The 17,165-nt window shown below is 40.8% G+C and overlaps 1 protein-coding gene across 1 annotated transcript in view; it reads right to left on the reverse strand.

The window, feature by feature from the left end:
* Positions 1 to 1,512: 1,512 nt before the first annotated feature.
* The window catches only part of LOC135081798 (transmembrane protease serine 9-like), a 49,746-nt gene continuing 34,093 nt past the window's right edge, over positions 1,513 to 17,165 (reverse strand). The window contains exons 2-7 of the mRNA XM_063976585.1: positions 5,014 to 5,067; positions 3,908 to 4,939; positions 3,568 to 3,760; positions 2,974 to 3,134; positions 2,339 to 2,595; positions 1,513 to 1,735 (exon numbers count right to left, since the gene is read on the reverse strand). Coding sequence (XP_063832655.1) covers positions 1,580 to 1,735; positions 2,339 to 2,595; positions 2,974 to 3,134; positions 3,568 to 3,760; positions 3,908 to 4,939; positions 5,014 to 5,067 — 1,853 coding nt within the window. The 3' untranslated portion in view covers positions 1,513 to 1,579. The remainder of the gene's footprint in view (positions 1,736 to 2,338; positions 2,596 to 2,973; positions 3,135 to 3,567; positions 3,761 to 3,907; positions 4,940 to 5,013; positions 5,068 to 17,165) is intronic.

Consider the following 17,165-nt stretch of genomic DNA (forward strand, 5'->3'; position numbering starts at 1 on the left):
GCGGAAGCACAGAAGGTTTATTGAGCTCAATATTTTTTTTTCTATAGCTCATTTGTGGATATCGCCAATATTGCTCACAATTTGCGCTTGTGAATTTTCTATAAATTCTTTTTGTTATGAAATACCAAAAAATGATTTTATGTTGCTCAATATTGGAGTATGAGGATAAAACAAACACACAAGCATGTATAAACCCCGTATCGTTAGCAACACACTGTGGCTGTTGTGGCCAGTGGCAGTGGCGTAATCTCCTACATACAGGAAGGCGGGAATTTTAAATAAAAATCGTCTTTGTCGTTAAATATTTATACTTATTTAGTTGTTTACAAATGTATATAACTAGAAGAATATTTATAATTTATTTAACTTAGAAATAGTTACGTCTTTCGTTGCATGTTACGAGTAAACATTTCATCAAGTAGTTAAAAGTATTAAGTAAGTTAGTTTATGTTATTTTTAAATTATTGCAGTCATTGTTTTATCACAAGTACTTATCAAAGTAATAAATAACCCAATTCCAAAAAACTATAAGTTAAAATAAGTTAAGTACGACGCCACTTTAACTTGAAAAAATATGGCATTATGAATGTTACAGTCATCGTAAGAACATGTTTAATGCTCTGTAATAGATTTGGTAACTGAACAAATTGTTATAAAGATTTGGTCATTTTTCTGAAGGTTATTGAAATTATCTAGATTAGAAATCCCATTATAAATGTAGACTGAGAGGTATCGTGCGAGGAGTGCGTTATTTGTATGAAAGAGACTGCATATGCCCGGGCATGATTTTATACAAAGACCGCAAGCCCCCGAACACGCGACACGGCCATGGCTATGTATGTATGTGATAATCTTAGATCAAGTTTCTTTGAGACCCTGTTACAAAACCTTCAACTACTTTAAGCACCTTTATTTCGTGTTATTCTTTTTCAGAAGGCACGAGTGTCGTATTAATGTTTTGTCATAGATCCATGAACTTACTTGCATATTTTCAAGACAAAACCAAGACAGAGGTCTTCGAGATTTAGAAGCCTTCGATAGAAACGATATTGCGATAGCAATGGCGCAATTGGCGTTTGAGCGATTCGAAAAATTATGCCATGACCATGACCATTTTGACAACATGTAGAATCTGGATCATCCTCCAATTGTTAGTCGATCTTCAAACACCATTTCTAGTTTGTGCTAGAGAACAATATATTGCTCGTAAAAAACCTTTTCAAGGACACACATAATCGCGATAACCCAAAGATTCGCGCTATCGCGTTGTGTGGAGCGCGGGAATACTTTTGTGTTTTTTGGATAGTCGCAAGAGTTCGTTCCGTCGTCGACTGATGTGTGGCCCAGGGTGGGAGAAATAGTGTTATGCTGCTTTTACACTGCGCGGAAATTAGCCAAGTCAAGTCAAAAAAACAGCGGGGTGGGGATGAAAATGAATGAATTTCATCCCCACTCCTCTGTTTTTTTGACTAGACTCGGCTAATTTCCGCATAGTGTAAATCCGCCATTAGATGATCGCCATGTACCTACAAAGGGTAGGTACATAGGCAGTTCCAAAACAGAACTAAACAGAAGGTCCTCAAAGCAGGTTCTGCTGCAGCCAGGAGTTGTAGTGCGTGACGCGCGTGTAGACGCCGGGATAGCCGGGCTCGCCGCACTTGTTGCCGAACGACACCACGCCGATCTGCGTCCAGCGGCCCTGCACTTGCAGCATGAGCGGCCCGCCGGAGTCACCCTGGAACAGAGAAAATAAGGACTTTAAATGACTGACAATACTGACAACGCCACTCTTGTGGCGGAGTTTTGGGCTGACTCTGTGTAGGTTTGTTGTCGACACGAAAAGAAGAAGAAGGGCTTTAAACATGCAATATGGAAGACTGACAACGAAAATTCTATTTAGTAGGTATCCCTTCCCATCTTGATCTGGCTTATATTTATTAGCTATATTGATTTACATCAGATTGTAGACCAAAGTTGCAAAGTAGTTTCTATTTTAACTGTAAAGACAGTGTTAAGCTTGATGTGCTGTTTTTAAGTTTACTGAACATCTCGTACAGTAAATGTTAGCACGTTCATCCTAGCTTCGCACTATGTCAATGACATAACAATTAGCACGTCCATAATATCTTGCAAACTCCTGAAAGCTCTTGGAACTTTCCTCCTAGAAGCAATGGAAAATACGACAACAAAAGCTCAGCTTAAACTGAGTGCTGATAGTGGCTGGGTTCAATGCTATGTTATCAGGCAACCCCCACCCACCAAGTGCCCAAGTTTACAATCCCGAATGTAAAGAAAATGTTACCGTTTCAAAATCAGAGAACAGATGAATGTAACCTACCTGACAAGCGTCAACGCCTCCTCTAGCGTACCCAGCACACAAGAACGTCTCCGTGATAGGCTGAAAGTACGCTCTATCGCAGTCTTCGTTCCTCCAAACAGGCAGTTTGGCTTCAAGCTGTTTGGAGCTCTCCCCTCCTCCATAGCGGGTGGTTCCCCAGCCGACCACCGTGGCTAAGGAGCCGTCGAAGAGTTGCCGGGATAGCTCGCCCGTGGGTAAGCAGATGGGGATCACGTATTTGGATTTTAGGACGTTATCTGGAAATAGGAAACGAGAATTTATAGTTTTTATAAGCTCATGTAAGCTCCGGTTTTGAAGACGTTTAGGTATAATGTAATATCGACTGAAGAAAGAAACTCTCCAAAAACTAATTAGAGCTAGGTAAAATATTATTAAAGCTATAGCTAGGTTCTCAGGTAGAATTTTTCTCCTTATTTATGGATTAATAAAACTTCATGATAGCGAATGGAAGCCAGTCTAGAATTTGGGACAGTACTGTAACATCCTTGTAGGTCTGTCAAGTCTACGTCACTGAGACGCAATCTAAACCTGAAAAACGAGACTATTCCCACTTCTCGTTCCCACCGCTGCAACTCCTGCGTAGCCAGGATCTACAGCTTGACAACTACACTTACCAGCTAGCACCAGTAAGGCGATGTCGTTGTAGAAGCCGACTCTTGAGAACTGCTCGTGCGCTCTGACTGCGGTGACCCGGTGGGTGACCGGCCGCGAGGGCTCGTCATCCCGCGCCAAGTCCACGTCCCCTAGACGAACGCTGAACTGACGCGCTGGGAATCTGAAATGAAAAGAGGATGATTTTAGGAATAATAAAACCGGCAGCTGACGCGCATATTTCAGCAATTATCGTATGGAGAGAGAGAGATAGAGAGATCACTATCTGTCTGGGGTTGTCTGCATCTATGGTATGTAACTAGCAATGTACATCTCTGCTTGGCTTTTCTGTGGCATCCCACATCCTCTGTCCCCATTGGCATCCCCTTTGGCGGCATCCTCCTGTGGCATCCCCCATCCTTTGCATCTAGTTATCTGCTAGGAATTTTACTTACGGTCGTTGCTTGGAGTCCCTGGTACAGTGAGCGGCAGTAAGAACATGCCGTCGGTTCACCAGGGTCCCGCCGCACCAGAACTCGCGGCGCTTGCTGCCGGCAGGTATATGGCCCTCATTTGTGCGGTTCTAGTAAACTGCTAGACCTAACAGTGGTACATACGGTCGCTGCTTGGAGTCCCTGGTGCAGTGAGCGGCGGTGAGGACGTGTCGTCGGTTGACCAGGGTCCCGCCGCACCAGAACTCGCGGCGCTTGCTGCCGTGAAGGTAGATAGCTGCCATCCAGGGCCACGCGCCGGGTTTGGACTCCGTGCCGCCCACGATGCGCCCGCCCTCATCTTCGCGCTGTCCGCACTCTGAAAGGTAAGTCAAATAATAAATAACTGATATCCTAGGACATTTATACTGTACCATCTTAGATTCCAAGAAAAGCTAATAGTACTTATCTATGAGTGAAATTCAATAAAACATTTGATGTAACAATCATCTTTAAAATATCTTACCTTCCATGCTAACGATGTTGGAGAAGTTCGTCAGGATTGGTGGTGGCACAGTGAAGAAGGTGGAAGTCGGAGGAGGTCTCGGAGTCGTCACCGCAACTGCAGTGGTGGTGGTCGGCCTCGTAGTTGTCGTCGCCGGCTTCGGCCTCTTTGTCGTAAGAACCAAGATGGCGGACGGTTTCTTAGTTGTCGTTGGCTTCGGTGGCTTTTGCGGCCTCTGAGGCCTCTGAGTCGTCACAGGCACTAAATATGTAGGCTTGGTCGTTGTTGTCACAATCGGCTTTTCCACCAACGGCGTGGCCAGAACAACAGCGTCTTTCGGACAACACACTCCAGGAACGAAAAGGTCTTTGAAACAAAGCGATTCTCTGAGGTTGACTAGATTCAAAAGCAGCTGTGGACAGTTGCTCAGGTCCTCACAGATGCCTTCTTCACCTTCAGGAGTGGTGCACGATTTGGTGTTGTCCTTTTCATTGGCCGTAGCTATTTTGGTAATGGGAGCATCAGGAAGTACTCTTGGCAGCGCTTTCTTGACGATAGGCGCTATCTTGTCCGTGACGTTTCTGCCAAGAACGTTCTTGCTGATCGTGTAGAGCGCTTGAGGTAACTGTTTCAGGTTCGGGTCAGTCTCATCTCTCTCATTTTCATTGACCATATCTACGAGATAGTGTCCCACAGTGTTTATGGCACCCAGAGTTTCGGATATTCTGGTAAAAGCAGAGTCTGAGAGAAGTCGTCCATCGTTTGGGGAGTCTCTCGTTTCAGAATTGACCAGGTCAAATGACGATCTGCTTTCGTAGTTTTGGGGGTATCTTAGGAGGTTTTGTTGGTCAGGTCGGGGACCAAAGGGCCCTTGATTGTACGATGTAGGTTGCGTGTTATATTCTCCATTGTAGTATGGATGACCTGGCGCGAACTCAGGTGACCTTTTCCTTGGTGAGGAGAACTGGTGCCATGGCGGGTTTCCTTGCTGCATGTGAGGGTGCGGCCAGTCGCCCGGGTGCTGTGCGTAGGAACCTGGAAAGTGAGCGGGGCCTTGTATTGGAATATGTTGTAGCCGGACTAAAGTATTTCAGGTTAGTTAGACGTGAGTATTGATGCATACCTACCCGGGTGGTGAACTTGATACTGGCATTTCGTTTGTGAGGAGAATAGGAGAATACCTGTGAACAATAAACAAATACATTATAGTTTTGACTTCTTTGATTGCTAAGTAGGAAAGTAGTATACCTAATAATAAATATTCAGAACTAAGTTGATATAAATACATTTTCATTTCCCTTTAATACAGTTACGTGAACTTGCAAAAATAACAGCAACATCCAAACTTTTCACCGTTATCTTTATATCACGCCTACGCTCCTACGTTTTAGTGAAGCCAAAGCCTTTATAAGTATATTTATTTAGTAATTTAGTAAAGAGTTTAAGGTAATGAAATCAGCTCCATCTTGGTCGAAGGAGAAACCGTATTGCCTAATGCATTCCGAGAAGCTGGTCGTTTTGTTTTTGTTGTTGTACCCATCTCATGCTCGGATTTCGTCGAGGAATGTAATTTGTTTAATTCGATGTAATCTCGTTACTTAAGTGCCGTCACTGCCTGTTCTGACTGCATTATACAATGCAGTCTTGTGAAAGTCTCTCATTAAAATTAAATGATCTTTTGTTTACTTTGGGTTTACTCGTATCTTAACGCATAGGTATTAGGTATAGTGAAAATGAGTAATTAAGTATGAGTTATCGAATTCAAGTTACCTACCTATGTGATGGATAGTTTACTTAGGTAAAAGTTATCCTTCGCGTAACTAAGTAAGCTAATAATGATAAAATAAGGATTTTTTCCTTTGAACTCATCGAGGTAATGGGACTAACTATTCCCACCGCTGCAACTCCTGTGTAGCCAGGATCTACAGCTTGACCGCCAAGAAAAACCCAACCACTAAAGGTCAAGTTCCGACTCATACAGGTAGCAGGAAGGACCTGGATGCAGGCCGCTACTAACCAGGCAATATGGAAATCATGAGGTCTACGTTCAGCAGTGGACGTCCTGTGGTTGAAATGATGAAGAATAATTTTCAAGGGTGTTCGTATGTAGAGTCACAACTGTATTAAGTGTCCTGAGACTCCTGGGCCAGATTTTTCAAATGACGATTTGGCTTACCAACAGAAAGGTTATTTTTAGGTATAAAATATTTCGCACGCGAGTCCCTCAACCAAAAACGCGAGAAAGCGTCGCCGGCGCAGATCGGAGGTTGCGCAAGCACACATTCTTTGTTTGGCCATTGTTACGATCAGCTGACGGAAACTGAACTTGGGTTTTGGGTTTTGAAAGACTTCTCGAAACTTCCATAAAGTTATTTTATGTATCCTACCTACATATTTTGTCGGTTTTAACAAATTCTCGACTCTCTACCATTTGTAGCGGTCATCCGGTCATGAGTTATTCGTCATCTCGCACCTCTAAAGGCGCGAGTTGGCACCTTCTGTTTTTTATGTCATCAACTCGCACCTTTTTGAAATCTGACGTGTTTATGTATAGTCATCTACAAAAATGTTTTAATAAATTACTTATATTGAATTGTGTAAGACTCTTGCAACGACTCGAGTTTAATAATAAAACAATAATGTACTTTTCAGATTAATTACTAGTGATGTTGATAGATGGCGTTTCACGGCTTCCCCCGCATGAATAATTTACAAACGTCAAAATTGGATATCCATAAGTCGAGTGGGCCCGATGGAATCCCTCCTATCGTGCTGAGGACGTGCGCTCCAGAGTTAGCACCGGTTTTAACGCGCCTTTTTCGGCTCTCCTACCTCTCTGGCATAGTCCCGACCTCATGGAGGACAGCTTTGGTGCACCCGATCCCTAAAAAAGGTGACCGCTCAAATCCGTCCAACTATAGGCCGATAGCAATCACCTCCTTGTTCTCGAAGATAATGGAATCCATTATCAACAGCCAGCTCCTTCGGTACCTAGAGGCCCACCAGTTGCTAAGTGACCGACAGTACGGTTTCCGTGGAGGTCGCTCGGCTGGTGATCTTCTGGTCTACTTGACACATTGTTGGGCACAGGCGATCGAGACTAAGGGGGAAGCATTGGCGGTCAGTTTGGATATGGCGAAGGCCTTCGATCGGGTTTGGCACAAAGCGCTTCTTTCGAAGCTCCCTTCCTATGGGCTTCCCGAGAAATTATGCGGATGGGTCGCCAGCTTTTTAGCAGACAGAAGCATTAAGGTCGTTGTCGACAGCAAATGCTCAGACTCTATGTCTGTGAATGCTGGTGTCCCCCAAGGCTGTGTGCTATCGCCTACGCTCTTCCTTCTGCATATCAATGATATGCTGCAAATTAGCGGCATTCATTGCTATGCGGACGACAGCACGGTTGATGCCGCTTATACCGGCCGCGCAAATATCTCTCGGGAGAACGTCATTGAGAGCCGTAACAAACTTGTGTCCGACATTGAAACCTCCTTGAAGGAGGTCTCAGACTGGGGTCGACGCAATTTGGTCCAATTTAACCCTACAAAGACACAAGTTTGCGCGTTCACCGCCAAAAAGTTGCCGTTTGTCGTATCCCGCTGTTTCGAGAGCACTCCCCTAACTGCCTCAGCCAATATCGGAATCCTTGGTGTCGACATATCGAGCGAAGTCCAGTTCCGTGGTCATTTAGAGGGTAAGGCTAAATTAGCCTCGAAGAAGCTTGGTGTGCTCAATAGATCGAGACGGTATTTCACTCCAGCCCATCGTCTGCAACTTTACAAGGCGCAGGTTCGGCCTCATATGGAATACTGTTCTCATCTTTGGGCAGGTGCGCCCCAGTACCAGCCTCTCCCTCTGGACCGCATTGAACGGAGAGCAGCTCGAATCGTTTTTATTTGACTGTACTTTTGAAAAGGTGCGAGTTGACGAACAAAATAATAGGTAAAATCGGAATTTCCCAACTCGCACCTGCTAGCGAGTTTGACAGGTGCGAGATGACGAACAAAAGAAGGAGTAAGGAGTTAAGAAGAAAAGAGTGTTATCATTTTGTCCTTATTAATTGTTTTCTGTTTGAATGAAGAAAAGAAGAGTTTTGTTTTGTTAAAATGTAGAGTACCAACTAAAATCAAAATCAAAATCCAAACGACTGCTGGACAAAGGCCTCCCACAAGGATTTCCACTTACCTACATTGTAAGAATTTCAAAATCATGCGCTAAGTAATTAATCAAAATATAAAACAAGGATCCAGTTTTCCTTACATAAATTCTGATTATTATTTTGCATTGTGTAACAAGTAGCATGTAGTGTCGAAATATTTTGTAATAGTAAGTAGGCAATCGTCCTCGATTCGGACCTATTTATTGCATCGGAAAATCCGAGTGATTAATATTGCACGCGCATGCGCTGGACCAAAACAATCGACACGTAACTATTACCACAATATCTGTTACTATAAAAACTAATCAAATTCTTTAGTAGTACTTTTAGGTCACGCCTAAGTAATATGTAGAGGTTAAGTCAGGGAATTAAAAAGTAAAGCTACAAGTAAAATAAATAGAACGTCGATTGTATGTAAGTTGACAGAGAATGATAGATAACAGAAATGTGTTGATAACATACATTTTCATCATTCATCAATAATATTAAAGGAACTTATGCAAAAATAAGTAGAGTTAGAAAGACAGTTCCTGAAAATATCGGCAAAACATATTTAGCCTTAAAACGTCACATGTTGCAAGATCTTGTTTTGTTCGTCACATGTTGCAAGATCAAACCCGGAATGGGTGACAGTAGCCCACCCAGTGACTCAGTGACAGATATCATACTGTTTCATCAAAAAGCTTAAAGAAACTTATGCAAAAATTACACAGTTTCTGAAAATATCGGCAAAACATATTTAGCCTTAAAACGTCACATGTTGCATGATCTTGTTTTGTTTTCATCGGTATCAAGCCCCGGAATGGGTGAGTGACAGTAGCCCGCCCAGTGATGCAGTGACAGAATATAACGTAACTGTTTCATTAAAATGCAAAAAATGTACGTAGAATTCCTGCAAACATTGGCATACTCGTATTTCCTCTAGAGGTGGGCGCCACGCCGGCGCGCCGCCGCCGCCGCGAATTTTTTCACGCCGCCGCCGCCGACGACCAGCTGTCGGCGCGCCGATACTGATACTGTACAAACTATTGGCAATTTATTCCTCTCCTATACTGTACTAATTTGTGTTTCAAACGCAGAAGAACTATTTTTTTATTGAGTTGAACGGCTATTCTAGTTCAATAAAGTCCTAGTATAACTGCGACCGGTACCGATCTATTGTGATCGCCGCTATTTTCCTTACAGTTCGCCTCCGAGTCTTGCATCCATTAGGAATTGCAGTATCTTTTGTTGTTGGCTTAGGATGTGTTTGCCCAGGTGTAAGTTCCGCTTGCGCATCAAAGGTCCGCAGTCCGTGAGAATGTGTAGTGGCGTTTCATCTGCCTCTTGGCACATCCTGCACGTTCTTGATTCGGACAGTCCCATAGTGGACAAGTGCTTGTTTAAGCTGCAGTGTCCAGTGAAGGCCCGAACTAAGATGCGCATTTTGATCCTTTGGAAATGCCACAAAAGGGTTCTAGACCATATGATGTTCCCTCCGCTCCCGCTCTGGCCAGTTTCACGATTCCCGCGTGACCTGGAACCCATCTCAGCGTTAGGTACTCTGTTACGTTTTACTAGGGTATTCAGTCGACTCATGCAGTTTTCTACCAACTTTGAGGTGATTAACATGGAGTTTAAGGCCATCAGCGCGGCCTGACTGTCTGAGTTAATGTAAATTATGTGGTTGGTATAATTTTTTTCGCAGGTTAGCTTCCGCACATTCAATAATGGCGTAGACTTCTGCCTGAAAAATAGAGGCAAATTTGACCAGGCTTTGAGATAGCCTAAGCCTAGACCCATCAGTAAAAACCATATTATAACAAAAGAACTATAATATTTATTCTTTAATGCCATATAAATTGGTACACAAGGCGAACTTAATGCCGTAATTTATTAGTATATAATAAATTTAATGAATAACTTAATACTAACTATATTAACAGTTAATCAAGTACATTATTCAAGTTACTGCTTGGTCTAGTAAATAATTGATCGCGAGAGGCGCCGGTCCCTCTTGCTGTCAAGAAAAAAATCCCCGCCTTCGTCTGGCAGATAACCCACACTATTGGACTATAATTTAAGCGAATCACTCACACAGAGATTGGCAATTATGTCTCGGAATGCAAATGGGAACCACAACCTCTGGAAGGCAACAAAGTACCTCCCTCAAAGTGTTCTCCGCTTATTAGGTCCGGTAATACATGAGTGGCGAGTGCGAACTGACAAGAAAAATCTCAGACTTTTGCTACATGACAAGCCGGTTTATTTAAACCCATTGACACGGATAATCCCTTACTACCCTATACCTTAATAACCTTCCCATTGTGATTTGAGAGGGCTCATTTTGCATCTTTTCGTATGCTACTTCTGGACATTTTTGTACTTGACTATCTGAGGAGTTGACCGCCATGTTTCCATTTGCCTAAGTATGACCAATGTAATATAGTATACCCGACCATAAATTTTGGCAGAAACCATACTAACCATAATCAGTACAATGTTTGGAAAAGAAAGAATCCTGTACGTCTGCTACAGGATTCTTTTGCTGTTTCGCTGCGGCTTCAGCTGGGTTTATCATAAAGGACTACTCTATGAAATTAAAAAGTACCTTCTAGCACACTTCTACTACCTGCTGATGGATTCTTATCTCAGTGACAGACAGTTTTAAATCAAACTCGGTGATAAAATCTTCTCTTTTTAGCTGCAGAGCTGGAGTACCCCAGGACTCTGTACTTGGTCCGATACTATATAATATCTACTAGTAAAGTAGCCCAGACACCAGACAGCTGCGGCATTCCTCAAATGTAACTGTGATCTTAAAGTGACTAGACTGTTGCAAAGTCAGCTGCTTGGCTGACCAAGTGGCGCATGTAATTAAGCCCCGAAGTCTCACCATATTATCATTTAAGACGTGAAACTTATCCTCCGGCCAATCTAGACCTCGACACATTGCTGCAATCAACCTGCATTAAAATCCTGAACCGTAGAAATTAGGATGACATGGAATGGAAAGACCATAAATATAAATAAAACAGAACTGAATGTAATATTCCACCGACAGTCAGCTAATCCTATGTGCCTCCAAAGAGGTAAAAAATACATGTTAAAGGTACTTTTATCGGCACATTGTTACGCTCGCCTTTAGGAAGTACACGAGAACCTGATCTCAGCCAAACCCGCTATCCAAATATCAAAGTACCTATCTATGATCAAGAGAGCTAATTTACTAGGGTAAACCATTGCTCTAGTGGCTCAAACCCAAACCAACTGCAAATCACCTGATTAGTCTTGACGACAGATACTAAAAAAACCGGATTTAAAAAAAATACCTAATAAACAAAGGTCAAACAAGGTCACGCCGCCGACGCCGCCGCCGCCGAGGTCAAAAAGTCGGCGCGCCGCCGCCGGCCAATTTTATATCGGCGCCCACCTCTAATTTCCTCTAAATAAGTACGTCACATTTTGCAAGAACTTGTTTTTTTTCTTTGCTGTCAAACCCCGGTATGGTTGACAGTAGCCCACCCAGTGACTCAGTGACAGATAACATACTGTTTCATCAAAATGTTAAAAGAAACTTATGCAAAAATAAGTAGAGTTCCTGCAAATCTCTAAAAACGTCACATGTTGCAAGAACTTGTTTTGTTTTCATTGCTATCAAACCCTAGAATGGGTGACAGTAGCCCACCCAGTGACTCAGTGACAGACAACATAACTGTGACAGATATAAATGCAACTTATGCAAAAAAAAAGTTTCTGCAAATTTCCTCTAAAAAGTTACATGTTGCAAGAGCTTGTTTTGTTTTCATTGCTATCATACCCGGAATGGGTGACAGTAGCCCACCCAGTGACTCAGTGACCGGAGTGAAAGTCGGTGATGTCAGTAGTTATGTAAGCGCGCGCGCAGATGCGAACGTTTCGCGAGCCGGCCTTCAACGACCTTACTCGCCATTGTGTTGTGATCCGGTTGTGAGATTCAGGTTATGAAAGAACTATCGGGAATTGCTTTAAAACTGTTTTGGAGAAAAGTACAGAGTAGAGATAAGCCGGCGAAAGTCCTGTTCAAACGAATTCAATAGTTGTTCTTGAATTGGAACAAAATTAAACTAAATACATGGAAACAATAATAAATAAACAAACGCAGATAAAACAAACCAGACATCATGATATTTCTAAGTCAATCTTTTCGGACTTAAGACCTACTCATCTTCGACTCAAGAATAACGCCCGTATTCACAATCATTACTGAGGTCTCACAGTGCGCGTGAACGCACAGGGTGACACACGAACCAATCACAGAGCTCTCGCTGTGCGTTCGATTTGCTGCTTCACTTAAGCAAGTATCGTTTGTGAATACGGGCGTAAATCTCATATGAAGAGATCAAATGATGCACGATGCATGCTCAAGTCAAAAATTTCAGTTTTGAAACCGGGCTTTAGACAGCAAAAAGATGAATATTCCCCGTGCAGTCATAATAAAGATTAACTGTATCAATTCACCAAGGAGCTCTTTAATTAAAATTGATCATATCAATGATAAAGAAGATAAACGTTATAATTTTCTGATATCGCCGTAACCACTGGTTGGATATAGGTGTGAAAGGGATTTCATTAGGTCTTGATGATAGACATGGCCAATGGGGAGTTAGAGAGCAAGTGAAAATTAATGAACTTGGAGGTGCTTATACCTTTAGTTGTTGATTTAAAAAAGGTATAAGGTAAGATTGAAAAGAAAAAGGGTCTATTAGTTTTAAGTATCAATGTGATAATTTTATAGATGCTCTTTATTTTAACTTAAAAAAAAGTAATTTGTTATTTCACAAATTACTAATACTCCCGTTAGCCCCTCGTACTAAACTAAATATGCTTGTGTCACGAGTGAGCACACCACAATAGTCAAGCGGCGGCGGAGACCGAACCCGCGAAACAATGTTTACTTTTCAAAAGCGTTCAACGGACGAAATAGTCACGCGAAAAGAAAAATAGAACAAACATTAAATACATACAATAATTACAGGAAATACAACCAATTGGAACGGCATATTTCAGGTGCATATCGCTAGTAAACGATCTCTTCCAGTCAAAAATAAAGATAAAAGTATAAGTGCGAGTGGTATAATATATCCCGCATCTCTCAAAATGTCTGGCGAACGCATGGGTAGTATAGGCCAAATTCTTCATTTGTCTCTTGGTGCATTAGAGGGCCGTGCTCCTGCAATGGAGGCTCCCAACAGACATAGCTAGGATGCGCACCATTATATCGTTTTATCTAGGCATTTTATCCATTTTAAACGATAGATATGCCCATATATTGTCATCTAAATTGACTATAAGATTATATCTCATATAGTACTCGTAATCTACATAAGAGTCAACAGTTTCGCGTTTCGTAAGCTCCATTCACAAGATCTTCATTCATAGCTAATTGCATCAGCTCTGGAGGCACTCCAGATGACCTCACGCGACCTGACGAATACAAACGTCCATGGACTTACAACGTGCATCATTTGCATGGCCGATCCGGGTCAAACTATTACTTAATAACTGCGATGAGCCGGATACACCGGCCGCAGCCGTGTCGTAACCGGACCGCAGAATCGTACGTTCGCTACGGATATTTCAGCAACGAATTCATGTTCCAATTGCATTGCTTAATAACTAGAAAAATATATCAAAGAATATCTACGATACATAAATCAACCTTTGACAAATCAATAATCACATCGATTGGTATTTATCAAAATTTTGCTCACATGGGAAAATCGACACTAAATATAGGGCGAGTACCTTTAATTGAAATGTGTATTTCATTCAACAGTAGATTTGAGCGAAGCGTCTTATTAAGGCAATAAAATTCATGTAGATTAAAGAGTACTTAATTATATCTGATTCGTCATGCAATTAGCTTTAGCTAGTTATACTATACTTTACATCTCTATCCAAATAAGAAGTTATTTTTCCGTAGGTAAAGTTCAACACAAGGGAAAATCAGGAACTGAGTTCAAAGTTTAATCGACTTTCTTCAGCGCTGAGAAAAAACATAATTTATGATCCAGTACTGCTTAGTCTAAAGGTTTTAATTACTTCCTATTAGAGACGGTTCTACAAAGACACCTACTTTCTTGGAACGAACGAATTTGTTTTAATTAAATGTCTTATTATATACCAAAAAATAACATTCTATTACGATAAAATGTGGATAAAAGCCTCTGAATTTCGAAAAAATCGCTTTTATATTAAACATTTTTAACAACGTTTTGATAATGACATAAGATTTGACAGTAATGACATAAGATTTTTGCCTCACTTTTGACGAAGGGTTTGTATGAAGACTATCCATCCATCTAGGCTTTATTATTCTAAGGCTGAATTGCACCACCTTCCCTCAACTGTAGCAAACGTCAAAAGTCTGTCAAACTTCATACGTAACAGCGGTTAATTAAAGTTATAGTTACGGTAAAGTTATGGTGGTGCAAGAGGCTAACAGTTTTCTATTGAAAAATATACCGCTTGACAAGCTCTCCATATAAGTTGTTAGATCATAAACAATTTCCAGAACATTATAGGCGGCTCATATGGCTATTTCCTTCATAAGCTGATGATTGATAGTTAGGTATATGTAGTTATTTTCTCGTGCGGCCACTGATTATTGTGTTTATTTTCCGAGCTATGTTTATTTATAGCCGATATTGGGACTGTTTTGGCGTTTTCTTTTACGTTTGTTTGTATGTCTACGAAATACTTAGAGCAGGGGTGGCCAAACTTTTGACCTGTGAGGTCTACTTATGCTCGAAAATATTTCTTGCGGTCGACTGCAAGGTAGTTTATAAGAGTGAAATAAAACATTTTAGCAGCAACAATACTACCACGTAACGACGGACCGAAGCGTGTGAGTACCTATATTTATAGGTGGATAGATAGTCAGTGTTCTTGGCGCGAATAGTACAGTCGCAGAATGAAAAGGTTCGTCACCTTAGTGTCGGTTTTCGCTTGCACCAGGTACCTACTGTAAGAGTCAAACCTGCCAACATAACAGTGCAAGAAACAGTGCTGCTAACATTTAAATAAATATGACGTTTGCTAACAAATAAGGTTTTGCTTGTTTATTTTTCTATCCCATCAGTGCAATGCAATGATGACATTGACCAATTGACAATAGTTTTTTTTATTTAATAGAAATAATAATGGCAGGTTGAACCAACAAGAAGGTTTTAGTTTATCAATCATAATAATCTTCTTGACAAGATAAATCGTCAAACAACTTTGATCCGAATAATTTTAAACTTTACTGACGAACAGTTAAAGATTATTTTCTCTAACTCGAGATTATTCTGTAACATAGTTTCAAAAGGTAATATGTGCTCGCGATTCGTTGAAGGAATCAATTTGAAAACTGACGAACCTTTTCATTCCGTGACTGTACATTTTAAAAAAAGTTCAGTTTATTGAACTCTCGCGGGCTACCAAAATCGTCTTCGCGGTCGACCTCTTGGCCATCACTGACTTAGGCTGAGTTGCACCACCTAACTTTGACCGTAACAATAACGTTAACCGATGTTTTTTGTATGGAGATTGACAGATTTTTGACGTTTGTCAAAAGGCATAGAGGCAATTAGGCAACCTATGTTATTGTATCTACTGCCTACTTACTACAACTAAATCCCGCCACTGTGACAATCCTTTGATCACGTTACGAACCCCATGAAGCGTGTAGAAAATTAATGAAGTAGACAGATATACAGAACATACTTTATAGTAGGTAAATACATCACACAAGAAAAGAAAAAAATAGACAAAAGAGACGGTACAATTGTAGGCGGTCTTAATGCTATGAAGCGATCTTTTTCAGGGCAGTAATTACTTGATGACAGTGATTCATTAAGTCCGCCACTTTACATCAGTTTTACTTGCAAAAGTCAAAATAAATAAAAATCGCGTGCGCGCGCGCCGGCTGCGTAACGCCTGTCGTTGCTCTGCGCGTTATCTCAAGAATGTACGCACTTTTGGTGGGCGCGCCGGTCCGTGACAGAAAACAAGAGTTCTTACGTTACTTATTGACGGATGTCTACGCGATCGTGTAGCAATAGCCTTTGTTATTATGTCTTTATTAAGGTCCGTTAAAAACCATACTCAATAGTAGATTCAGTCCGATTCCTGCCTAATAATTAGTCTAATTTACCAGTAAAAAGCCTCAGTTGATAGAATTGGTGGTAAAGTCCGGTCGCCGAGCAGATAGAATTTCAATTCTCTCTCTCTTTCTCTATCTGCTCGGTGACCGGACTTTAGAGCCACAAAACAGATAAATGTTTTGTGATAGAGCTTTCATATAAATTTTTCTGATATTAATTACCTACTTGGTGCTTTTGGGAGCTTTTATATTCTGATAAACATAGACCTATGTTGCAGAATGAAATAATGATATTCTTTAAAACTTTAATCAAATTCTGCCTCTTTTGGCGTAGAGTTATGAATTAAAGTAAGTAATTAATATTAAAGTTTTGTAATCTTTTATTTCACACGCGGCGTTTGACACCACACGAATGATCTAAACATGTTAATTGTTTGTTTGTCCTCTGATTGATTGATTGTGATTGAGTGAAACATATCATCGATATTATTTTCAATTTAATTATGCTCTCACGAGCAAATTAACTTGTAATTATTGTCGGATAATATCTTGTCGGAGCCGGCGAGTTTCGTAATTAGCTTTGCTTTAATTTTTTTGGGATTTTGTTGATGTTTATAAAACGACAACATTGTTGTTGTTGGCAGTTTCACTGCGTAAGTTTGTTCTTTTGTATTTTCTAAACTTTTTTGTTTATTTATAGGTACTTACGTCAAAAATCTCACAGTTTCGTGATCTTGAAGCAATTAAAGGTTGTTTCTATCAATATTAATTTTTAGTCGGTACTTATGTAGCATTAGAGTCGTCATTTTCTCTTATTTAAATCCTAAATTACATAGATCATGGATTTTCAAACATTTACATTCTATATACCTTATTTTTACTGATGGCTAGTAAAACAGTAACTAAAATCTAATGCAGTTACTTATTAATTTTCTTCCATTCATTTTTATTTATAGCTCCGGGCCATATTTTATTTTAATTATTTCTATGTTTAATTATATTACCGTATGTGGTAT

The sequence above is a fragment of the Ostrinia nubilalis genome, chromosome 20, assembly GCF_963855985.1.
Source record: "Ostrinia nubilalis chromosome 20, ilOstNubi1.1, whole genome shotgun sequence".
In the NCBI taxonomy this organism is placed as follows: Eukaryota; Metazoa; Arthropoda; class Insecta; order Lepidoptera; family Crambidae; genus Ostrinia; species Ostrinia nubilalis.